General features: G+C 38.9%; 2 protein-coding genes across 7 annotated transcripts in view; one reads left to right on the forward strand and one right to left on the reverse strand.

Moving 5' to 3' along the window:
* CEP95 (centrosomal protein 95) overlaps positions 1-11922 on the forward strand; it is a 36785-nt gene extending 24863 nt beyond the window's left edge. For 2 of the 3 annotated variants that reach the window (XM_081027167.1, XM_081027168.1), the window contains exons 12-20: positions 1201-1340; positions 2116-2205; positions 3226-3355; positions 4182-4351; positions 4459-4533; positions 5629-5781; positions 7898-8044; positions 8344-8415; positions 8700-9049. In XM_081027167.1, the coding sequence (XP_080883293.1) occupies positions 1201-1340; positions 2116-2205; positions 3226-3355; positions 4182-4351; positions 4459-4533; positions 5629-5781; positions 7898-8044; positions 8344-8415; positions 8700-8876 (1154 nt within the window). In that variant the 3' untranslated portion in view covers positions 8877-9049. Of the gene's footprint in view, positions 1-1200; positions 1341-2115; positions 2206-3225; positions 3356-4181; positions 4352-4458; positions 4534-5628; positions 5782-7897; positions 8045-8343; positions 8416-8699; positions 9050-9788 lie in introns of those variants that run through there. The other variant, XM_081027166.1, reaches the window with a different exon arrangement.
* Positions 11923-14643: 2721 nt separating this feature from the next.
* SMURF2 (SMAD specific E3 ubiquitin protein ligase 2) overlaps positions 14644-23656 on the reverse strand; it is a 95012-nt gene continuing 85999 nt past the window's right edge. For 3 of the 4 annotated variants that reach the window (XM_081027173.1, XM_081027175.1, XM_081027174.1), the window contains 4 exons: positions 20993-21113; positions 19718-19919; positions 18385-18460; positions 14644-18081 (listed from right to left, as the gene is read on the reverse strand). In XM_081027173.1, coding sequence (XP_080883299.1) covers positions 17982-18081; positions 18385-18460; positions 19718-19919; positions 20993-21113 — 499 coding nt within the window. In that variant the 3' untranslated portion in view covers positions 14644-17981. Of the gene's footprint in view, positions 18082-18384; positions 18461-19520; positions 19552-19717; positions 19920-20992; positions 21114-23656 lie in introns of all 4 variants that reach the window. The other variant, XR_013991838.1, reaches the window with a different exon arrangement.

Here is a 23656-nt window from a genome sequence, read left to right on the forward strand (position 1 = left end):
GGTTTGCCACATCTTTGCAGATACTTCCTACTACTTGTTCATATTCAAGTAATTGTCCTGTCCCCCAACTAAAATTCTGCATGTTTTCCACTCACTTTTATCTCCTTTGGCCATCCTTATTTCTCTAAAAACAGCATTTCGCATCCAAAACTTCCTTAACTTTTTCAGTTGTTTTTATACTCCAAGAATACTTTTTTCTTCTCTTGATTATTTCATCTCTCTTCCTTTAAGCTTGTGTCAGGTAATCTCTAGGAACCCTAACCCAGTAACCTACATATTTCTTTTACTACACACATACATACGGTATTGCGTTTTGAAAACACATTATCAGTTTAAATGTCATTTTAATTAGTTCTTCAGTTTCTAAAAAAGAATACATTATGGCTACAGTAAAGTGTCACAAAAACATTTAAAATAGATTGTGCAGTTCAGCTTTTCTTGATATCTTAGAATTCGAAATGAATTTGGAAGATTTGAATTAAAAGAGTGAAAAGAAAAATAAAAGCTCAGGGAAATTTGAATTCTCTGAGAAAATTTATTTAGACAGGTATCAAACTAATTTCCCTGACCTTAGAGCTATGTTAAATTATTTGCTTTTCCAAAAGGCAGCGAGTCCCTCTCCTCACAACTATTAGATGTTCAAGTACACCTATAATAAAAAGCTTTGTGGAGAGAAGTGTTTTGTTAGATCTCTTAGGCAGTGTGGAGTTAGGAGAACTAGATCACTAAGCAGGAAAGAATCGGGATTGCTTAGAAATAGCTAAACTACGTTAACTTTTGCTTACATGAGGATAAGATACACACATACTTACATCCCATCTCCTCAGGACCTACATAGGTAAAAGGATAGCAGACATACATCTCATAGAATTTAACATTTTTTTCTTCCTCCACCACTGAATGCACTTAATAAAAGACTTTTTGCACAGTAGGCATTCCACATTTTGCTCCATTTTCAGCCCCAAGTTGAATGTAGAACCTATGTATTTCTTTGAGACAGTGCACATTTATGTGCATTTGTCCGTTTACTTGGTCTGACGAAACATACAAATACAAATTAATCATAGGAGAGCATACATTTAGAGTACATTTAGCACATTCATAGTCACTTTTTTTGGATTTGGTGAAAATCAACTATTTGGTTTCCAACTTAACATTTCTGGCTGTCAGGAATTAATGGTCTTTTCTTCTGTATTGTAGGACTTGCCATGCATAGAAAGCCACCCTACAGATCTCATTCGCTCTCTCCATCTCCAGTTAACAAAAACAAACAGCTCCATATGGAGAGAAAAAGGCAGCGAAAGCCAAAAGAAACAGATATCCGCCGACTGCAAGCAAAGGTACATCCCATCTCTTGACTACCATTGGGCAGCAGGCAGTACCATTTACTCTCAGCCAGATGCTACAGTGAACATGCAGTTGATTGAATGCATTTAATATTCTTGAGCTGAGTAGATGACAGAAAATTATGATACAGCTTTTATGCCCCCAATCAGGGAGCAAAACACTTGTACTCATGAAATTTTAAGAAAACTAACCTTGTCAGATATAGCCCAGTGCTCCAGAGGATTAAGAAAGAGTAAATCAGTAAGAGTTGATATTTTCAGAGAGAGAGCTTCAGAGATGAAAATCTGAGGTAGATCAAATGTGACAGGCCACTTGAGTTACAGATGGAGTGAAAGTGCCCAAGACAGGAATAAGAGGAGGTGGTTAGGATTCAACAAGGAGAATGTATGAGTACCAAGAAAGACTTTCTGCTATGGAATAGGGATTTTGAAATGTGACATACATTTAGAACACTTGTTTGCTATAGTATGTTTTATAATCATGAAAAATTGAAACTAATTCAGATGTCTTACAATAACATCATCTCAGTATGTAACTTCCACTCAAGGGACTATCAAAATAATTACAACAACAAAAAAAACACACATTATGTAAATTTCATTTTATGTCCCAATTACACAACTGTTAATGTGTATTTGTGATACAGAGCCTGAAAGGAACTTTAAAAAAGTGAATGGAATGGCAGAATCTTACGTGAATTTTTTTCCCTTCATTTCATTTGCATATGTTTTTAATAGCTATAATATCATATGGCCTTTTCCTCTGTAGGCAATAACTGAAGCATTTGAAAGGGAACTAAGAAGAAATAAAGTTCAAGACAATATTGGACCTCTAGCAATAAATGACGAGGAGGAAACAGTGGGTAAAAGTCTCTACTGTAATAAATGCCGTTTATCAGATCAGTTGAAAGTATAGAGATGACCTTTTTAAAGGAAAAGAGAATCAGCAGGACTTTAATCATCAGCTCCTTAGAAAAAGGCAGGGTTTCATTTCATGATAAGGGATTTTTTCTTATTCATATGGTAGCCAAGTTGCTAAAATGTGGCAAGACACAATACACCAAAGAATACTTCCTACCCAAAACGTCCCTCGGTTTTTAAGGAGTTCTATTGCTTAGCAGTTCACGAAGGGTTTAAAAGATAAGTCTGGGCTGACAAGTTAAAGGGGAATAAGAGAAGACAGGAAATCTCAGTTCTACGCCTGGTTCGTAGAAACCCAAAGCATTAAGTTTTCATTGCCTTTCAAAAGGATGGTTACAGAAACTAAATGAAAGTATGGGAAAAATGCTTATGCTAAAATGTTTATGAACAAAACTGGATATAAAATACAGTATGGTTACAACTAAACATTGTTTCAGAACTTTTTAAATGTACGTGTAAAAAGTTGTCAAACAACATCAAAACATTAGTAGTTGTATTTAGGGTGTGAGACTATGGTGACTGTGAAATTTGAAAAAGATTCAGTGCTTTTTCAAATTCCAAAGGATGCCAGAAGCCAAAAGATGCATTTTACTTAGAGTACCGTGTTTCCCCAAAAATAAGACCTAGCTGGACAGTCAGCTCTAATGCGTCTTTTGGAGCAAAAATTAACATTAAGACCCGGTCTTATATTATGTTAGATAAGACCCGGTCTTATACTATAGTAAAATAAGACTGGGTCTCATATTAATTTTTGCTCCAAAAGACGCATTAGAGCTGATTGTCCAGCTAGGTCTTCTTTTCGGGGAAACACGGTAGATAAAGACTAACCAGATTTTATTTAGAAGGTGGTTTGGCTAGGGATTAGTTAGCTATTTTTGGCAATATGTAATATTTAAGATGATGTATAAAAGTTATTAGACTTCTCTCATTTCTATTCTGTTTTATATCTGCTTCTAAGGAAAAAATATACAGAGAAGTTGTTCATAAAGGAACTCCAAAACGTAGTCAGCCCTGGAAGATTTACTCTAGAAACACCACAACTCCAAGTCCAAGAGGTGGCCTGCCAAAGCCAAATAAAGCAGTTCCAAGTAAGAACCACAAAATTGTACTTTATGGAAAACTGGCATCATTTGAAAGTGTGTGCTGCATTCCAAGGACACATAGCACTGAAAACTAACATCCACCAGTTAGCTGGAGAAAGTTCCCTCCTTTATCACTGCCATATGCTAGAATTCTGTAGAGAGAGATAAAACTCTTAAATAAGGCATTTACTTAAAACTTTTAAATAATATCTTAGGGAGGCCTATATCCTGGCACCAAAGGAATGCTAGTGCCACTACCTGCTGCTCCAGCTTTAGCTTTCCTCTGCTCACTCATGCTGGCTGCCTGTTCTTTGTTTCTGGGAAGTTGGTAGAACCAGAGGGGTGCTCCAAAGCAAGCAGATGGCCTGTCCAGCTCCTGTTATATTGACAGTTGGTGCCAGTCAGTATTGAGAGTCCTGTTACAAGGAAAATGAGGTCATGTGAAATGCCAGGGTGCAGTTTCAAAGACTGCTGGCCTAACTACATCCCATCCGACAGAGACTTTGCTCCCATTAGGGCTGAAGGGTCTGACCACACACACAGCATCCACCCGAGGCGCTGAGTCAGCTGAGCAGTTAGGTTCAGATGGACTTCACAAGACCAGCTTGTCATCAGTCAGAACTGTTGAGCTTATTTTCATCCATACCAGTAGTTGGCTTACCCTGATCAAAGAAGGAATGCAAAAGCAATAACATACTTTTAGAATTGCTCTTTTCAGCGTCAGAACTGCATCACTTAGATAAGCTTTGATCTATCAGGAAGGTGAGCTGAGAGTTCTTATGAAAAGCGATCAAGTTTCTCAGAGTAAGAGCATTATTTTTTCACCTTGCAGTGAAAGTAAACGAACACAGTCTCCTGCCCCTGATGCTTGAACAGTTTCCATTTCTCCATGTTTCGGGCCAAACACTAAGCAAAATGTGGAAACAGCAAATTGCACAGGTTGAACAGCTCAAAAAAGATGCATATAGAGAAAATCGATCAAAGAAGAAACTCCAGGATGAAGTAAGTTAACTGTCAAGCATAGGAATATAAAGCAGAAAAGGACAGAGCTTATTATCCTTGAGAATTATTAGCATTATTAACCTCCTTCCCTTTTGTTCCCCTTAAAGATAGAAGAAGCCTTAAGAAGGCATGACCTGCTTACGGCACTTGTCAAGAAAGAATATGAACATAACAAGAGACTGGTATGTCAAAAGCAAGTTGGGTATTTTAATTTTGAATTTTATTAATTTTATTTGTACCATCTGGGCAATAGTCCCACAGACTATTACCTCTAACACTTGCCTGTGGAAGCAACTAGGACTTTAACCAAAATTGATGCGTGGGGAAGGTGCTAGGTGCTTTACATACATAGTTTCATTCAGTCATAATGGAGACATTTTCTATGAAATGCAAAACCTGAGGCTTTGAGATGTTAACTTGCCCTGGACCCCACTGTAATCAGCAGGGGGTACGGTTGAGCTTTTAAGCCAGGTCTCTCTCTACCTTCATAACCCCTCGAGGTACCACATGGTTTTAACGTGGTGCTTTTTGTCCTTTCCTTTCTCTGGTTCCAAGTAGAGAGCTGAGGCAGTTTACCAGCCTCCACTGTAATTTGGGTAGAGAATCGTATGTGGCACATTATCCTCTGTTAAGTATAATGAAGGGAGAGGACAGAGGTCAAAGACAATATGCCAGAAGAAGAGCTTTTAAGACCCCTGGTTGAATGTAGAGTGGAAATAAACAGTGAGAACTATAATCCAAACAATTCCAAAGGAAAAGCCATCTGAGGAATGCCTGGGGTACTCTGGTCTGGAGGAAAAGAAAACAAATATCTAAACACCTATCTGAAGGCTTTATGTCCATGACCTCATTCCATCCTCACTACTTTGTAAGAGATTATCTAATTTCCATTGTTTTGACAATACTCTTGGTAACTCAAGTTTTGCTTGAAAGTCAGAGTGCCGTTTTTCTACTCTTCCTAAGCTGGCATTTGGGGGTGGCTTAGGTGCCGCCTGGTGGGCCAGGGAGAAGAGATCCTCCTCAATCCCACCAGGCTCACAGCTGCTCTCGGTAGCAGTGGGGCCCAATCAGCGGCTCTTAGGTCCGAGCTGACGAACCTACCATAGGCTAGAGGGCTTCTGGGGGCCGACAGTCTTTCATACTCTATGCCCGGGCAGTAAGCCACTCGTCCTTACTTGGCTTACTGCTCGAAGACACTGTGATGGGGAGTGGGGCCGATGAGAATGCTGGAGTCTGTCTTCCTCTTGTCCTTACCCTTTTCCCTTTCCCTTTCTTAGCAAGATTTCAAGGACCGCATTCACAGGCAGAAGTTGACCCTATCCAAGATAAAAGAAAATCGGCAGCAGAGTGTTCGTGCCCGAAAATATTATGATGATTATAGAGTTCAGTTGCGTGCAAAAATGATGAGAATGAGGACCCGGGAAGAAATGGTAAATACGACTTTTCTATCTAACTCTGATAAGAAGGTGAATTTTGTCTGTTACTTTTCAGGACCACCTTGTTTGTGACTCTTGTGCCAATTTGAACCCCAAATCCAAATGCAAGTCCTAAAACGCTGGTTGTGAGAGTGCAGATTTGGCCGCACCTCGTGTATTCCACCATAGAGCATCTCAGTGTGTTCTCAGTCTCCACTGCACTCCTCTTGCTGTGAGGTCTGAATCCTCTCTGAGCGCCTGCACATAGGGACTTCTTCCATACAGCTGCGGTTTGGGAATGCGTCATCAGAAACAGGAACTTAAGGTGTCACTACATGACCTCAGTTTCCACATAAAATCAGGAAAATAACATAGGACAGATGTGCTGTGAGGTGTTTCCACAGAGTATTTGCTGTCTCATCCTAATCAAGCTGAAATGCTTAAAATTTCGGGATTTCAAACTGGCAATAAATTTCATCCTGAGAGTAAAACATTAAGGTAATTATAGTTAACTGGGCTAAATACTCTGAAGTGGGTCATACTGTTAGCCTCCTTTCTAGAAGATACTACAAAGGCTTTTAGAGGTTAATTTGACTAATGTAATAAGGTAATGAATGCATGGCTACAAGAGCCAGTTCTTTGATCAAGAATTCTTAATAATCAGTGGAGGATACATGGGCATATCCAAATCCTCGGAACAGTTTGTTTTCCTGTGGCCTACTGAGAGGATAACCACGTCACCCTCAGTTATGCACAAGTGTAGATAATTTGTTTCTTCTGCTCTGGGGTTCTTGCCCTGTATATGTAGCTGCTTGAGATATCTTCTCTGAAAGCAGTAAAGACTCTTTGGGATACAGGAAAAAGATGCTGAAACACCATTAGTCATTAGGGAAATACAAATCAAAACCACAATTGAATACCATTCCCATCCACTAAGATGGCTAAAATAAAACAGACAAGTGTTGGCAAGGATGTGGAGAAGTCGGAACCCTCTTGCAGTGCTGGTGGGGTTGTAAACTGATGCAACCACTTTGGAACACAGTCTGGCAGTTCCTCAAAAGAGCTACCACAAGGGGCCAGCCTGGTGGCTCAGGTGGTTAGAGCTCCATGCTCCTAACTCCGAAGGCCGCCGGTTCGATTCCCACATGGGCCAGTGGGCTCTCAACCACAAGGTTGCCGGTTCAATTCCTCGAGTCCTGCAAGGGATGGTGGGCTCCGTCTCCTGCAACTAAGATTGAACACCTTGAGCTGAGCTGCCTCCCAGATGGCTCGGTTGGAGCGCGTCCTCTCTACCACAAGGTTGCCAGTTCAACTCCTCGAGTCCTGCAAGGGATGGTGGGCTGTGCCCCCTGCAACTAGAAAAAAATTGCAACTGGACCTGGAGCTAAGCTGCGCCCTCCACAACTAAGATTGAAAGGACAACAACTTGACTTGGAAAAAAGGCCTGGAAGTACACACTGTTCCCCAATAAAGTCCTGCTCCCCTTCCCCAATTTAAAAAAAAAAAAAGAGCTACCATATGACGCAATTTCACTCCTAGGTATATATCCACACAAATGTTAGCACAAGCATTATTTATAATAGCCCAAAAGAGGAAACAAACCAAATGTCCGTCAACTGATAAATGGATAAACAAAATATGATATATCCATACAGTAGAATAATCTTTGGCAATAAAAAGAAATGAAGTATTGACACATGCTACCATATAGGTGAACCTTGGAAACATGCTAAGTGAAAGAAGCCAAATACAAGAGATCACATAGTATGTGATTCCATTTATACGAAATGTCCAGAGTAGGCGAATCTGTAAACATAGAAAGTAGACTAAGTGGTTGCCAGGGGAGGGGAGAATGGGGACTGGCTACTGTTGGGTGTGGGGTTTCTTTTTGGAGTAATGAAATGTTCTGAAATTGGTGGTGATGGTTGCACAACTCTGTATTAAAACCACTGAATTACACATTTTAAAAGGGCGAATTTTATGGTATGTGAATTATATCTCAATGAAGCTGTTATTCTAAAAAAAAGTCCTTGTGAAATACATTAAGTATATATCTCCAGTTGGGTGAAATGATTATATTCTTCCATGAAAGTTCAGCATAAATTAATTTTTCTGACTAAATTACTGACAGATATTTAAGAAACTGTTTGAAGAAGGTTTACAAATTCAAAAGCAAAGATTACGAGACCTAAGAAACTATGCCAAAGAAAAGCGAGATGAACAAAAGAGACAGCACCAGAATGAACTGGACTCCATGGAGAACTACTATAAAGACCAGGTGGGTTCACTGTTGCTTGTTTATGCTCGGATGTCCTGACCACCCTGGCAAAAGTCAGCTTAGCCTGCGAAACAATAAACCTCCACATATGAATTCAGAACTTGTCACTTATATACGTTAGACTGACGCCATTTGAAATTTAAGGTAAAATAAGCTGGTGCTTGACCATTGTATAGAATTTATACTGCTAGATTTCTGTTAAAATAGAGAATTAAAGCCCATGAACATTAAATATAAGATCTGTTATATTTGGACTACAGACAAATAAGAGATTTCATTGTTGTCTTCCTTGTAAACAGTTTTCATTGCTGGCAGAAGCCATATCCCAGGAACGTCAAGAACTCAGAGCCAGAGAGAAATCCCAGGCCCAGGTAATAATTAACAGGATAGAAATCATTTGTTTATATTTTTAGAAATAAAAAACGGTATTATACCTTAAAGGGAATGGAGAGAATGCTAGAAAGAAGATCCATCTATGATCCCAAACATCCATTGTATGTTTTTAACTTTACCTGTTCAGTCTCTGTAAGAGCTGCTGCTAAATTATTACAATTATTGCAGGAGCTTGATGAGATGGAAGGTGGAAAGGGAATAAAAACAGATGAGGCCTTGAATATATGTTGTGAATAGCAGGATGATGTGAATTCTCTTTTAGACATTACATAAGGTGAAGAGGGAGCTGAGATCTAAGATGGAGAAGGAAATTCAACAACTGCAGTACATGATAACACAGAACGATGATGATGCTTTCTTCCGGGAATTGGAAGCTGAGCGCTTCAGATCGCGGCTTCTTCTGGCTTCCTTTCAGTACAGTAAAAATCCCTTCCCATGAGGCCAGACTTCCTTCATAAGTGACATTTCTGGAGGACTTCACCAGGGCAGAGCTAGAATTAAACCATTCAACTATCTAAGCCAGAAGAATCATTTTAAACGTCTTATCTATATATTCATTCCAATACTTTTGATGAAATCATTTTTTAAATAAAAATTGTTTTCTTAAAGTTTACTGCTTTTGAATTTATGACTTAAAACCTTAAAGGGGGGGGGGAGTAAAGCACACATTTTTCATTAGTCATATTTGTACTAAAACAATTAACAAGCCTTGACTGAGCAGTCAGCTCCTGAAACCGACTGCTGTAAGTCAAAAAAAACAGTAAAACAGCACTTGAGGACAACAATCTCTAATTCAAAAAGGGGGAAGAAGTGTGAGCTTGTCATCAGAGGCGGGACTTAAGGTTAAACCTTGAAGACAGGTGTAAGTGTTTGTAGCTTTTTCACATGGTAGCTAGGAGATAAGAATTTATGCATTATGGCTTCTAGTGGTACATAGAGGACAGCATGAGGAGACGCGAAGGGTGCACAGACCTAGATAATCTACAGTACATTCTTGAGTAAAACGAGCGAATCTTTATGCAGTGATGCTGTTTATTTTAAAAGCTATGGTATGAGTGGGTACCATATACGAAGTCAGACAATTAAGTTCATGAACTTGATGCAACAATGTTGCTAACCTTTTGATATCAGAGGGATTATTCATTATGAATTTGTACCAACTGGACAGTTAACCAAGTTTACTATTTGGAAGTGCTGAAGAGGCTGTTCATGGCTCTTGCATCACGACAATCCACCAGCTCACACAGCACTGTCTGTGAGGGAGTTTTTAGCCAGGAAACAAATAACTGTATTGGAACACCCTCCCTACTCACCTGATCTGGCCCCTAATGACTACTTTCTTTACCCAAAGATAAAGGAAATATTGAAAGGAAGACATTTTGATGACATTCAGGACATCAAGGGTAATACGACAACTCTGATGGCCAATCCAGAAAAAGAGTTCCAAAATTGCTTTGAAGGGTGGACTAGGCACTGGCATCGGTGCATAGCTTCCCAAGGGGAGTCCTTCAGAGGTGACAATAGTGATATTCAGCAATGAGGTATGTAGCACTTTTTCTAGGATGAGTTTGTGACCTTAATTGTCTGACCTTGTATAATGCAATATAATCAATAGAATATAGAAGAGGACTGGGAGAATAGTCCCCCCAAAATAGTAGGTACAACTCTGAGTGGTTAATTAAACTTTCACTCTTTGCTTAACATACTTTAATGCTATTTGAATTTGTTAAAACAAGCATAATGATGCTTTTGTGATTTTTTTAAAATGGTGAATGTTTTAGAAAGAGTCTTAAGTTTTTAGTTCTGCCTGCTCTTTACCAAACTCAGGACTAGGAATAACCAACAAGAAGAATGGGTGAAGGCATTTACCAGGGAAGGGATAGGATTGCTAAACAAAGGTCAAAGCACAGGAGGGGAGACAAAACAAAGACGCCAACATATTTTTGAAAAATACAAGCAAATGAAGCAGTAACTCACTGGCAAATGGAGGGTGTTGCGGCCCAAGTACCTGTGGAGAAGGTATATGTGTGAAGGCAGTGTGCCCACAAAACCCAGGCAAGGCTCATCACAATAACACACATATCTGAAAAGTCTTTAGAACTGTGATATAACTGTATTGTATATATAGTTATATATTGTATGCAACTATATAGTTTTATATATAACTATGTACAGTTATATAGTATATAACTGTCAGGGAGGAGTGTTACAGAATGAGGTGAGTGGTGTAGCTAAATCCTTAACTACCATAAAAAGGAAACTAGACTGTGTCTAAAATTAATGAAAAGCAATTATTACCATATTTATTTAGAAATGTGGAAGTATCAGAAGAACAGACAGAAAATTTGGGAGTATGGCCTATGGAAAGGAAGACTAGGGATGGGGGGAAGGGTGACAGTTGTTTTTAAGCCTCTAAGTATATGATTGGTGTATGATTTTTAAACTATGTTTAGCTGTGTATATGCTTCACTGTTACCATGTGAGCACCGGAAAATTAGCTGCTGCCTCTGAAAAACTTTGGAAGGGAAAGGAAGAGCCAGTGCTGAGGTAAGGCTGCACGATAAGAGCCTTTAGTGAAGAGGCGAAGGATGTGGGGGGAATGCATTTGCAAATGGAAGAAGCATCCCAGTAAAAAACGGTTCGGGGGAAGTCTATAATGGGAGAGCGAGAAGGGCAGGGCCAACAGAAGAAGGTGTCATTAGAGAAATGGTATAAACTAATGGAGGAATCCAAATTGTTGGGATTGGCTTCAGCTGCAGCTTATAGAGCGACCTATCAGATCCCCAAATTTAGACAAGCTGAAAACATGTTTTATCTGGCATTTCTAGCCATTTGAACATTACTCAGCTAATTTGATTGATGTGACCAATTTCTTCTTGTCTTAAAAAACATTAAACTCAAATGCCTTTAAAACTTTACCCTCTGAAGAAGAACAAAGCTGGAGGCATCACACATGCCCTGATTTCAAACCATATTACAAAGCTATAATAATAAAAACAGTATGGTACTGACATAAAAACAGACACACAGAACAGAACAGAGAGGCCGGAAATAAACTTATACACATACGGTCAATTTATGACAAGTGAGCCAAGAACATACAATGGGGAAAGGACGGTGTTGTCAATGGGAAAACTGGATAGGCACATGCAAAAATATGCTGCTGTACCACTGGATCTTACACAAACATTAACTCAAAATGGTTTAAAGACTTACACATAAGACCTGGAACCATAAAATTCCTAGAAGAAAACATAGCGGGTAAGCTCCTTGACATTAGTCTTCACAATACTTTCTGGATTTGACACCAAAAGCAAAAATCAATAAGTGAAACTATATTGAACTGAAAAGCTTCTTCAAAACAAAGGAAACCATCAATAAAATGAAAAGACAAACCTATGTAATTGAAGAAAATTTTTGCAAACCAGATATACCTGATCGGGGGTTAATATCCAAAATATATAAAGAACTCATACAACTCAATACCAAGCAAAAAAAAAAAAAAACCCAAAAATGGGCCGAGGAACTGTATAGACATTTTTCCAAAGGCACACAGATGACCAACAGGTACATGAAAATGCGCTTAATATCACTAGTCATCAGGGAAATGCAAATCAATCACAAAGAGATATATCACCTCACACCTGGCAGAATGGCTAGCATCAAAAAGACAAGTGTTGGTGAGGATGTGGAGACGGAACACTCATGCACTGTTAGCATTGTAAACTAGGGCAGCCACTATGGAAAACAGTATGAAGATTCCTCATAATACTAAAAATAGAACTACCATATGACCCAGCAATTCCACTTCTGTGTATTTATCTGAAGAAAACGAAAACACGACCTGGAAAAGATACCCACACCCCACCATGTTCCCTACAGCATTATTTACAAGATTTGGAAACAAGTATCCATCAACAGATGAAGAATAAAAAGCAATGTGGTGTGTTTGTACACAATGGAATATTATTCAGCTCTATAGATGGAAATCCTGCCATTTGTGACAAGATGGACCTTGAAGGCATTATGCTAAGTGAAATAAGTCAGAGAGATCATACCATATGATCTCACTTATATGTGGAATCTAAAATCCAAAACAAAACAAACTCAACTCACAGATAGAACTGATTGGTGGTTGCCAGAAGTGGGGGGCAGGGGACGGTGTGGAATGGGTGAAGGGGGATCAAAAGGTACAAACTTCCAATCATAAAATAAGTCATAGGGATGTACATACAGCATGTGATGTATAGCATGGTGACTATAAGTAATAATACTGTATTACATAAAAGTTCCCATCACCAGAAAAAAAATTTTGTAACTATGGTAATGGATATAAACTAGACTTGTTTTGGTGATCATTTCACAATATGTACAAATATATATGAATCACTGTTGTACACCTGAAACTAATACAATGTTATATGTCAGTTACATCTCAATGAAAAGAAATACCTTTCTGGTCTCAATGATTCTCCACCTTTTTGCCAGCCCAGCATCGTCTTTGAGAGAATCGAATGGTCTGAAAGTTGGTCTGATGTCCTCTCTCCATCTTCACTCCCAACTCCTGGGCTGAAAGCGAGATGATTTCATGAACACTTAAGTGGGCGGGGAAAAGATCTTGGAAGGGTCCCCTGCCCACCCCCCCAGGCTGCTACAGTTGCCTCTCCACTTCTTTTACTTCTAAAACACTATAAAGGATACAGAAAGTGGGGCTCATAGCTCATATTAGAGACTGAGAACCTAGATAACTCCCAGCCCAGATATCCACAACAGGTATGCTATCAACAACAGTTGCACGCATCACCTTGGTAATGTAGCCAATTGCACAAAGGACATGAACACAGGGAGGAGCTACGTGTCCTAGAGAACATTGAAGTGTCACGGGGGAAGGAAGGGGAGAACAAAACTAATTGTTCTAAAAACCAAGTCTGGGATTTGCTGAATCCCAATACCTCACTTGCTGAAGTGAGGTATTTCATCCTGTGCTCCCATCATGACAGCTTGGCTGTACACAAACTGAGTTTTGACTACCTGCATTTGAACTTCAGCTTCTAACAACCATCCAAAGCTAGTACAGAGCCTGACACAGTAGGAACACAGCAGACATTCGTTGAATAAACAAAGAACAAGTCACGTTTAGGGCAAAATACCTTTTTAAAAAATGTAACTTTAAAATTTGGTTTCTCTAGTTAACTAAGTGCTAATGCAGGAATGTATCTCTTTTTCTGTATAATTATGTCTATCCTGTTACTAGGCTCTTGTTCTATTGTGTGTATCCTGCTACACGCATTTAGGCTGTATAGTACAAATAAATGCAGTGAGTGCCAAAGTTAACCTTCATTATAATGAAGGGATAAAACTTTCAGGTCACTACATAAAGAAAACATCATATATTAGTTAAACTTCTGGGTAATTTATAGCTTATAATACTACTACTAAAATACTAAGTACTAAAACTTTACAAATTTTAGATAATAACCAGTAAGTGTGGCAATCTGAGACAAAGCAAAAAAATAGATTTCAAAGGACATAAAAAGTGGATACCATGCCCACTCTTTGAACTTTCACCCACTGCTACTACTTACACCGCATTTCCCAGGCATTCATCCTGTGTAGCCTATGCTGTGGAGGAATTTATACAGACTGTATTCTGAAAGAAAAAACGTGTATCCATTCCTTTTTCCACCCATGTATTTATTTAGCTGGACTTTCATCCATTATCACGTATAGGGTTGTGAATCATGACCCTTAAAGTCATGGCTTCTTGGAAAAATACAATTGATTTCTCCTTTTCATTTTGAGGATTTTACTGCTTAAGACAGACTAAGGGAGCAAATGAGGCCCCACTGTAACTCTGCCCGCCAGAGCTCTGGCAGACATTGGTGCACACCTGGAACACTCTTCCCCAATAAGCCTGTATCAGCCTCAGAAATCCATCTCCACGTGGTCCCCCAATAGCCACTGCCAACCGATCAATTGGCTACGGCAGGAGAAATGCCACATGGCACCTTCCCTGCTCTACCTAGAGACAGAAAGCGGGAAGGGGTCCTGAGTTCTCTGAAGCTCTAGCTCTCCAAAGTGACAACGGCATCAACTAAGGAAAGCATGGGAATCTTCTTAAACTTCTCATTTTCTGGCTCATATGCTGGCGCCCTTCATAGAGCCAATCAAAGTTTTTCAAAACAATTCATTATAAACTCAATATTCTGTAAAAACTTTGATGCTGTGACAGTGCAAACAGCATTCATTTTATTGCTCAACTTCAGCATGGGCACATACATAGTTAATTTTTAAAAACCATTTATACAGATGTTATTGGTAAAGCTCATGTAACAACTGAGTGAAAATACAAAGAATATCAAAGCTAAAACACTCTGTAATAAATACAAATACAATGAAAATGATAAAACTTTGTTTTTAAAGTCAGTTTGAGAGAAGGAAGAATATTACATTAAGTGAACTATACATCTAGAAACAAAACAACTCAGCATTTGGTACAATCATCATCCTAACATAAGAACATTAAATACCACGAACGGCACCCGTTGACGGTGCTGCAGCTTAAAAACAGAAGCAGAAGGAGCTGCTCTATCAAACTGTAAAGATGGCTGGAACAATCTCTTAACTCCCATCAACGTAATCAGTTCAATGCACCAGAAGTTCAAAGCAGACTTAATGTTGTATTAGGTTGGTGAAAAAGTAATTGCGGTTTTTGCAATTGTTTTTAACATTTTAAACCGCAATTACTTATGCACCAGACTAATACAGCAAATTACATTGTATTTAAAAGCAAGGAAACTTGTGCTCTGGACTGTAAATAGAAGGGGGAAAAAATGACTTGGTAAAAATAAAACCCATCCAAGGCAACAAACTATGTGCAAAACAAAATGTACACTATACACAGCACTATTTAAAAACTCTTTACACCAAAAGACCCTCTGAAATAAACTCACCTCTGCACTGCATATGAGCTCTACAAAGTAACCACTGTTCGTAATTAAGCATTCAGGATGGAAAGGCAATGTATGGAAACGTGACATCACATATCTGAAATAACACAACTAAAGGAAGGATTAGAAAAAACCCAGTTAAGAGGGACATGTGGAAATAAATATTCACATTAAACATGAGGTGCAAGTCCAAGGTTCAGTGACACACTGGGGGTTTTTATTTGCTTAGCACCTATTCGGAAGTCATCAGGTAACATACTTTTGAAAATGAAATCTAAATCATCATGTTTTTTATAAATTATGTTGGTGATACCACAGACCACAGGGTAATTTACTTCTTTTAAAGCTCTAGTAAATCATTATAAAGTTAAAAAGGCACTCAAAAAGCTATGGTATTTGCCTGCTTGACATTATACATCATGATAGTAGCATTTCATTATTACTGCATCCGGCAGTTAGGATTTCTCTAGTGTTCACGTACTTAATTTCCACTGAAAGTTAGAGGAGTAGGCACAATTACACTGTTCTAGTGCTCAAATATAAAAGAGAAATGAACCTGCAACCAGGAAAGTACTATTGTGTAAGCTGAAAACTACTGATGACCAGGTAATATACAAACCTTTTCTGTACATTCCAAGATGTTCTTCGGTACTAATGCAGTGGGAAAACACAAAGTGTTTGAGAAGAAAAAGGTCAGCATAAGTACATTACTACTGCACAGTTATGCTAGGACTAGCTTGCACGTAGCAAATTTGGCTGAATGAAATAAATTTAAACACTTAGAAACTACACGCGTAGTTCTCAACTTGTCTTTTAAGCAGCAAAATTTCCACTTCTTTTACCCCCCCTGTGCCCCCCACACATGAACGCTTACTTGGAATTCCAATACATAAAAGAGAAAAATTGGAGCTGCTCTGGGTAGGGAGGGCTTGGATGGGGAGTTTACAGGCCTCTGCTGAAATACCAACCAGACCTTTCCTCTCCCTCTCACTATGTCCCTCCCTTAAACCATTACTCCTGAGGCACCTCTGAGGAACCCCTGGGCTCCAAGAACACAGACTGAAGGCCAGTCCATCAAATGAAAGAACACAAAGAGTCTATTCACTTGATAATTAAACTGCAAAATTTAAATAAAGCTGTGTCATCAAAATGTGCTATTCTTGATTTCACATCAATGTAAAAAGAAAGAATAGTGCAGATTTCTGATGGCTGAGTTTACAAATCCACCCATGATTTCAGATTTTTCCAACCCTTCACTCCAGAATGTTGGTTGCCTCATGGATCATGCAACATGCCATACACACTGAAAGCTAAATCTGGGTATTTCAAAATCAGATGCCGATCTACAACACTAAAGGAACTCCGGTTCCCTTACTTCCAAAATTCACTCTTCAGTTTTAATTTATGCCATAGAATTAGAATCACTGTTTCTTTAGTAATCACATCCCTTACCCCACCACCCTCACTTCATTTTATTGCGTAAAAGCAGGGTTTTCTAAGCGTGCTAAATAATCTTGAAAGCAATTGTTTCCTTTTTCATAATTTTAGCTGATTAAAATATCATGAGCAGCTGAACAAAGATTCAGAATGGTTTACCTGTTAGAAACTTACATCATAATTAAAATAGAAGTCAGGTGTACTTGTCATAGAAGACTTTGGTTTACAGAAATAGTATATATATTAAAGATAAGCTGACCCAGCAGAAGAATGAAAATCCCATCCCATCCACATGATCTGAGAAGCTATAAAAATGTAGGATTTCCATTTAAGATGAAAAGTAAATCCAAAACACCTGGTCATATTGATTCAAGATTTTAAAAATTAGATTTTTTTTAAGTCTCTTAAAAACAGGGAGCCCCTGAAAACATCCTATTGTAGCAAATAAGCTACTAAGTTTAGACTAAATGGTTGCATTAGAAAATTTGACAACCAAAATTATATAGCTGTATTCCAGGAAATCTGTGCTTGAAAAATATAAAAAAGATTTACTTAGGCTAGGTTGAAACATATCGTGCTTTTAAAATATAATGCTTTGCTATAGAAAATGTCCTTAAACATGTCAATGGCTTCATTTTTTAAAGATAATGATTCTTTCAGCCAATTGTTTACAAAGGCAGAATAATTCAAAATAATTTTATTTTAGTTTTTTTTACAAAGAGCAAGTACAGGAGCTGTTCAAAATCATGTATTCAATCAAAATGAAATGTGACTTGTACCGCCTGCTGAAGTTGTCTTGATGTTTGAGAGACTTGAAATCTGTGAAGCAATTTGAATAGATTACCTTTTATAAAAATAGTAGTAGTCTTTAAGTGTAGAATACTGCCTAACTCTGGAAATGTAGGAAAAGTCAGCATTCTTTAGGTTCAAGATATTAATTTTAAATAGCAGCTGAATGCGGCCTCATGGCAAAACATAAAGACCTCTTTTTTTTCCTTGAAAAGGAATTTTAAAATTGTCCTTTCCCCTCACAGTGTCCTAAAATTTAAGGGGTTGGGGGTGGGGGCATTTTCCTGTATTTCAGCATTTCTTCAAACTCTGCTGAAAGGAGGCTGTCCGGGGTATAAATAGAGTCCTGGGTAAATCCTTGAAGTTTGTCATTCCACAGCAAATCCACAAGTTTCTTCGATGGCTGTTAGCAGCTTTTCATATAACTTTTCATAGCTTTCATAGGGCGGAATGTCTATTCGATTGAAGCTGTAAATAAGCACATTAGATTTTACATGGTTCATCCAACGTAAGTAAACTAGCCTAGCAAGAGTAGACTAATACAGCCGTATAGAAAATTAAAGGAAAATGGTTATATTTCTCTAAAGTAGAGATTACCACTTTCGGGTTTTCTTACCAATCTCTGAATAATCTCAAATCACTTAAAGAGTTGCTTATCATTCCTTTTAAAGGTCCATTTAGTGGTTAAGAACAATAAATGAACAGTCACCTGTTTGAAACTAATACCTACACACATGGAATAAGGGAAGGAAAGCTACAAAAAGAGCTCACCACGTGTGGGCTTTTGGCAGGTTGTTTGTGCAGGCGTCAATCTGGTGGATAGTAAAGAGCCGTGGGCCTGCAGCACCTGCAACGAAGCAAAGGTGGGGCAGGTCAGTGCAGGGGCAAGTGTCGGTCTCCCAAATCTCAGAAGAAAACTGGTACATAAACCACAGGATCAGGGACAGGGGAATACTGGTGACGCCACACGAGCTGCCAAAAAATTCTTTTCCCAGGAAAGGAAGCTGGGTTTGAAAGCTGGAACTGACCTTGGATAAGGCCGGATTCCTTAATGTGCTAGCATTTCAATTTGAGGAAAAGTTGAGGATGGAAGCCCTTTGCCAACTTCTATCTTCTATAGAAAAGCAATGTCCCACAAGTATGAGAAGAAAAGTAAGTGGGCAAATGCAAGATTAAATACACACATTCAAAAAGATGACAACTTAAACGCACATTTAGGTTTCGTGACTCAAACTTGGCTGAGAGTGAAAGATGAACAGTCTATAGGGTTAATTTCAGTTAAATATAAGACAGCCTGTACAAATATACGTAGAAATACAACTTCACTTTATGAAGCTGGGCAGCCTGCTAATAACGAGTTTTCCAAGCAGAGAACAGAAGCACAACTCAAAGTGTGCTCTCCCCAGACCCCCAACATCTGGACTTGGGGCCACACTGCTGGATTATGTACCAGTCTGGCTTCGTGTATCCTCAGTCATCACCAGCAGCAGCAGCTTTGGAAATGAAGAGCTTTAGAAGTAAAGGAAGCACCCGCCACCCAGTGAAGCACCGCACTCATTAGCAAGATTACCAACTCATCCAAAAATATAGTACAACAGCTATTCCACAGAAAAGAATTCTTTACAATGGAACACGGCTGGACATGAATCATCTGATGCCATGCAGTAAATAACGTGCTCTGACCAAACAAACGGCTTCCACGACGCATGCTGCCTCTTTCTATCAAAAAAAAATAGAAAGGGAGACGGGAGAGGCACCCCAAGTGGGTAAGTGATTTGCCAGGCTGAGATGTGAAGGTAGAAGCACACGGACTTCCCCTACAGGAATGCGCACCAGAATTTACAAGCAAGGCAACGGGAAAAGGAAAGGCAGAGCCTCCCCTACGGTCTCTAACATGCGGCACTCACTACAGTCACAGAGAACCCAGCAGAAAAGGCTCTTGGGACGGGAACAAAGGAAAGGAAGAAGACGGGATCAGATGTGAGAGTTACTGATAAGAACAGGGTGTTTATAAGCACACGGTTTGTAAACTACATAAACCAAAGACTACCCCGTCCCCCAATCATCTGCTGCAATGTCTGTCTGTCCCTCTGGCTTTCCTTACCTTGTAAAGCTTTGAAGCCCTGGAGAGGCACTCTAGATGATCCTGTCACAAACTGAAGTAACCGTGCGCGTCGCTCTTCATCGAAAAATTCCACAGCTTTCCAGAACCACTTGACAACATTGCTGTCTGGTGTACAGTGTTTTAACCGGGTATTTACCTTCCAGTCATTAACATCTATCTTTCCAAGGCCACAAATTATGAGCTGTTAAAATATAGCACAAATTATGAGCCAGTGGAAACCCAAGTTAAGCCAAAACTTCCTCCAAACAGAGCTTTAGATTTGCAGTGTTTGCTCTCATGTGGTGGTTCTTAACCAAGGTTATACATCAGACTCTTCTAGGAAGCTTCCAAATATACACCCCAGGTCCTACACTCACAGATTTCAACTCTGTGGGTCTGGGGTAACACGAAGACGCTCCACGGGTACCACTCACTTTCAGGTCCCCTCCCCAGAGGGACACAAATGGGATGGTACTGAGTCAAACCAATTTTTTTAGATGTGTTTACCAATGAGTCTGTTGACAGATTTAATTAGAAAGGACATTGAAGTTAATTAATAAAATCATGTAGCCTTCAAATATTTATGCTCTCCCTCGCCACTAGTTAAATTTGGGACTTCTGGTAGAATTTTAAAACCTTATTGTTTTTTCAGTACTTCAGTAGAAATTCAGATATATTTGTTAAAGGTCTTAATTATAAAACCAGACCTCAGGTATTTGAAGAACCGGCTTTAAAAAAAACCAAAAAACAAGTTAACTGTTTCTTACAGCTACTATTAATAAGGAATGTTTCCAAAGCAACTAGGATGTTTAAATATAGTTTACCCTAAGTGTTTTAATTATTTCCTCTATGATCTTGTAAAGAAGAGAAAATGCTTTCTTATAAAACTTAGTGTAAATCGATTGAGCCTTAGGCTTTTATTTCAAGTAAATTTCAATATGATGGAGACCAAGTAATAAAGTTTTATTTAACTAAATCAATAACCACTTAATTAGGGAATAGAAAACAACACTGGAAGAAGGTACACAAAACACACGCAATCTGTTGAAAACAAGAAAGGATAACATGGAAAAATACAATGTTCACAATATGAGAGATTGCTAACTTGCAGAAATTCTAAAACAGGAAAGATTGTTCCTATGAATAAGAATTGTCACAGCATTGCACCATGAAACTTCAAAAGCACCAGAAATACAACCTTCCTCTAAAACTGTTAAGAAAATTCCTAACCTTTCCTTGTTACACTAGATGATGTCATGACATTAATACACTGACCTCTAACTCCTTCTCATCAAATGTCTTCAGCAGATGCTGTGGAATTACTTCATTAAATCCTTTCTGCAGGGCCAGGAATTGCGCCTCGATGCCTCGTAAAAACCTCCAGTTGACATAAAGCCTATGAACATTGGGCAGGGGTTTCATATGATCAAATATGTTCAGATCTGGTCATTATTATGAACCTCTACTTTAGCAACACTGTACTTTACAAGCGTCTAGTAAGAAGAATTTAGACTAAAGTCTAAAAGAATCTCCAGTTACTGAGGGTAGATGGATCCCGAACTGTGAGGCAGTTCAACGTACATTAAAAAGTGGTAACCTTCCAGTATAACAAGGGCGACACCAATAAAGCAACTCTTCGAATCAGAGAAACTCCTAGAAACTGGAAGTTATCTGCAGCTTAGATGGGGCTGAAGTCAAAGTCTAGATAAAACTCCTTTCTAAATGTCTAGCATGCATGCCAATAAACCACAAAAAAAGAGCCCATTCAACAAAAATGACTATTCTTCTGGTTTCACTTGAAAACATGATTTGAATATGTTGGGTGTTTTGTTTATGTTTGGGGGGTGGCATATGGGGGCATAGGAGTAAAAGAGAATCCTCATACCCAAAATGAGAAGAAACAGTAAAAGCCAATAGTAAGCTCTTTTTGATTAAATGTTCATTGTTCCCTGAAGGCTTTAAAAACCTTGGAAGATGTGATTTACTAACAAAAATTACACTAAACTACATCTAATGTGTAGCTTTACTCGTGTTTTTGATTTGGACTTATAATTTATAAGTGAATTGCTTCTTTTTTTTAATCTACCCAGGGAAAGCCTCCACATTTCACAAATCTCAGAACTACTCATCTTCCAAGTTTGTCAACACATCCATTTCCAAAGTTGGAGAAATAACTCTCTAATAAATAAGTTACTTAACATTATATTCTTTGGGGGACCTCATTTCTGCGCCAAAATTGCACACCTACAATGTAATGTTTTTAGTCTCAAAACTGTGTTTGGTAAGGGTAATGACTGTGTTATAAACATGACTGGATCCTGGAGCGTAGAGCTAGGAGCTGAGTACTCCACGCTTGATCCTGGCAGTGACACACGACTGAAATTCAGGAAATTCCCATTCATTCTTTAATTTTTTAATTAGAAATGTAATACACGCTTGTTAGTTATATAAAGAAAAATCAAACACTAAATGTGGAGACAGAATACAACCTGAAAGTCCATTCTTTTATCCTCTTTCCCTCTCCACATCCAGGCCCACCACCTCCACTCCCCCATCCTAGATGAACACTTTATTTGGGATGTGCTTTCCTGAACATCTTCCGTGTAATTATAGAACAACACCAGACTCTGTGCCTACATAATTCTTCTAAGACTTGCTTTTTAAATCTGACAACTTACGCAGAGTCTCTCTTTTAAAAATCCACATAACAGTCTTTGGAATGTACATAATCATTCTCTAGGAACATTTTAGCAGTTTTCAATTTTTACAGTAATATTTGATATTAATATTTAATATTACTATTTAATCTTTGTTCATAATTATTTAAGTCATGTGTTTCCATAGCATAGATTCCTAAAGATGGAGCTGCTGGTTAAAAGGCATATGCACTTTGTAGCTATTATCAAATTGCTTTACAAAAAAGCTATACCAATGTTCGCACCCATCAATGGTAAGACTGATGGGCCTCATGTGTAAAACCAGGAAAATTTTAGCCAATGGGACTTGGGGACATAATCTATACGAAAAGTATAGCGTGCATGTTTCTGTGGACATATGGTGACGTTCAAGCTCCTAATTTGATTACCATAGTTTTATGTTTGGAAGAACTTTAGTTACCGTAAGCCAAATGATCTAACCTGATACTTTTAAAGTCCTTAATCAACAGGTAATTTTATAAAAACTGGAGAACATTTTCTTACAGCTAGCTCTTAAACTCACAGTGTGCCTATTTATAAACAAGATAAGTACTAGTAATACAGCCCAAAGTGCTTCTGTGTAGCCAGCCGTGGTGGTGATGCTACACGTGCCCAGGCCCCAGGTTTCCTGGTTCTGGGCCTTTGGTACAGCCCCTCCTCTAGACCGCACCTGGGATGACATGTGACTCGCTTTAACCAAAAGAATACAGCAGAGGTGACGTTGGTTCTATTCTAGGCTTAGGCCTTAAAAAGATCCAACAACTTCTGCTCTTGTGCTCTCAGAAACCTGCCACCCCCTAAGAAGCCTGGCTATCTTGCTGGGGAGAGAGAGGCCATGGGGAAAGTAAGGGGCTGCTGCGACCATGAGGAAATAACCAAAGAACCCAGCCAACAGTGAGAACTGGGCCCCAGACGGTGACCCAGTGGCCATTCCCACTCCAGCCAGCCCCCAAGCCTTTTGGGCCATCCTAGCTGACTCTTCAGATACTGAGTGAAGAGGCCATCTTGATGTTCCAGTCCCAGCTGATACCACACAGAGGAGCGTTGTGCCATCCCTGTTGTTCTCTATCCAAATTCCTGACCCACAGCATTGTGAGATATAATAAAGTTGTGGTTGTTTTTAAGCCACTCAATTCTGCAGAGGTCTATTTTATAGCAGTAAGTAGCACTTTCTAAGTACAGTGGTACCTTGGTTTTCGAACACAATCCGTTCCGGAAGATTGTTCGAGTTCTGAAATGTTCA

Source organism: Rhinolophus hipposideros, assembly GCF_964194185.1.
Source record: "Rhinolophus hipposideros genome assembly, chromosome: 20".
NCBI lineage: Eukaryota > Metazoa > Chordata > Mammalia > Chiroptera > Rhinolophidae > Rhinolophus > Rhinolophus hipposideros.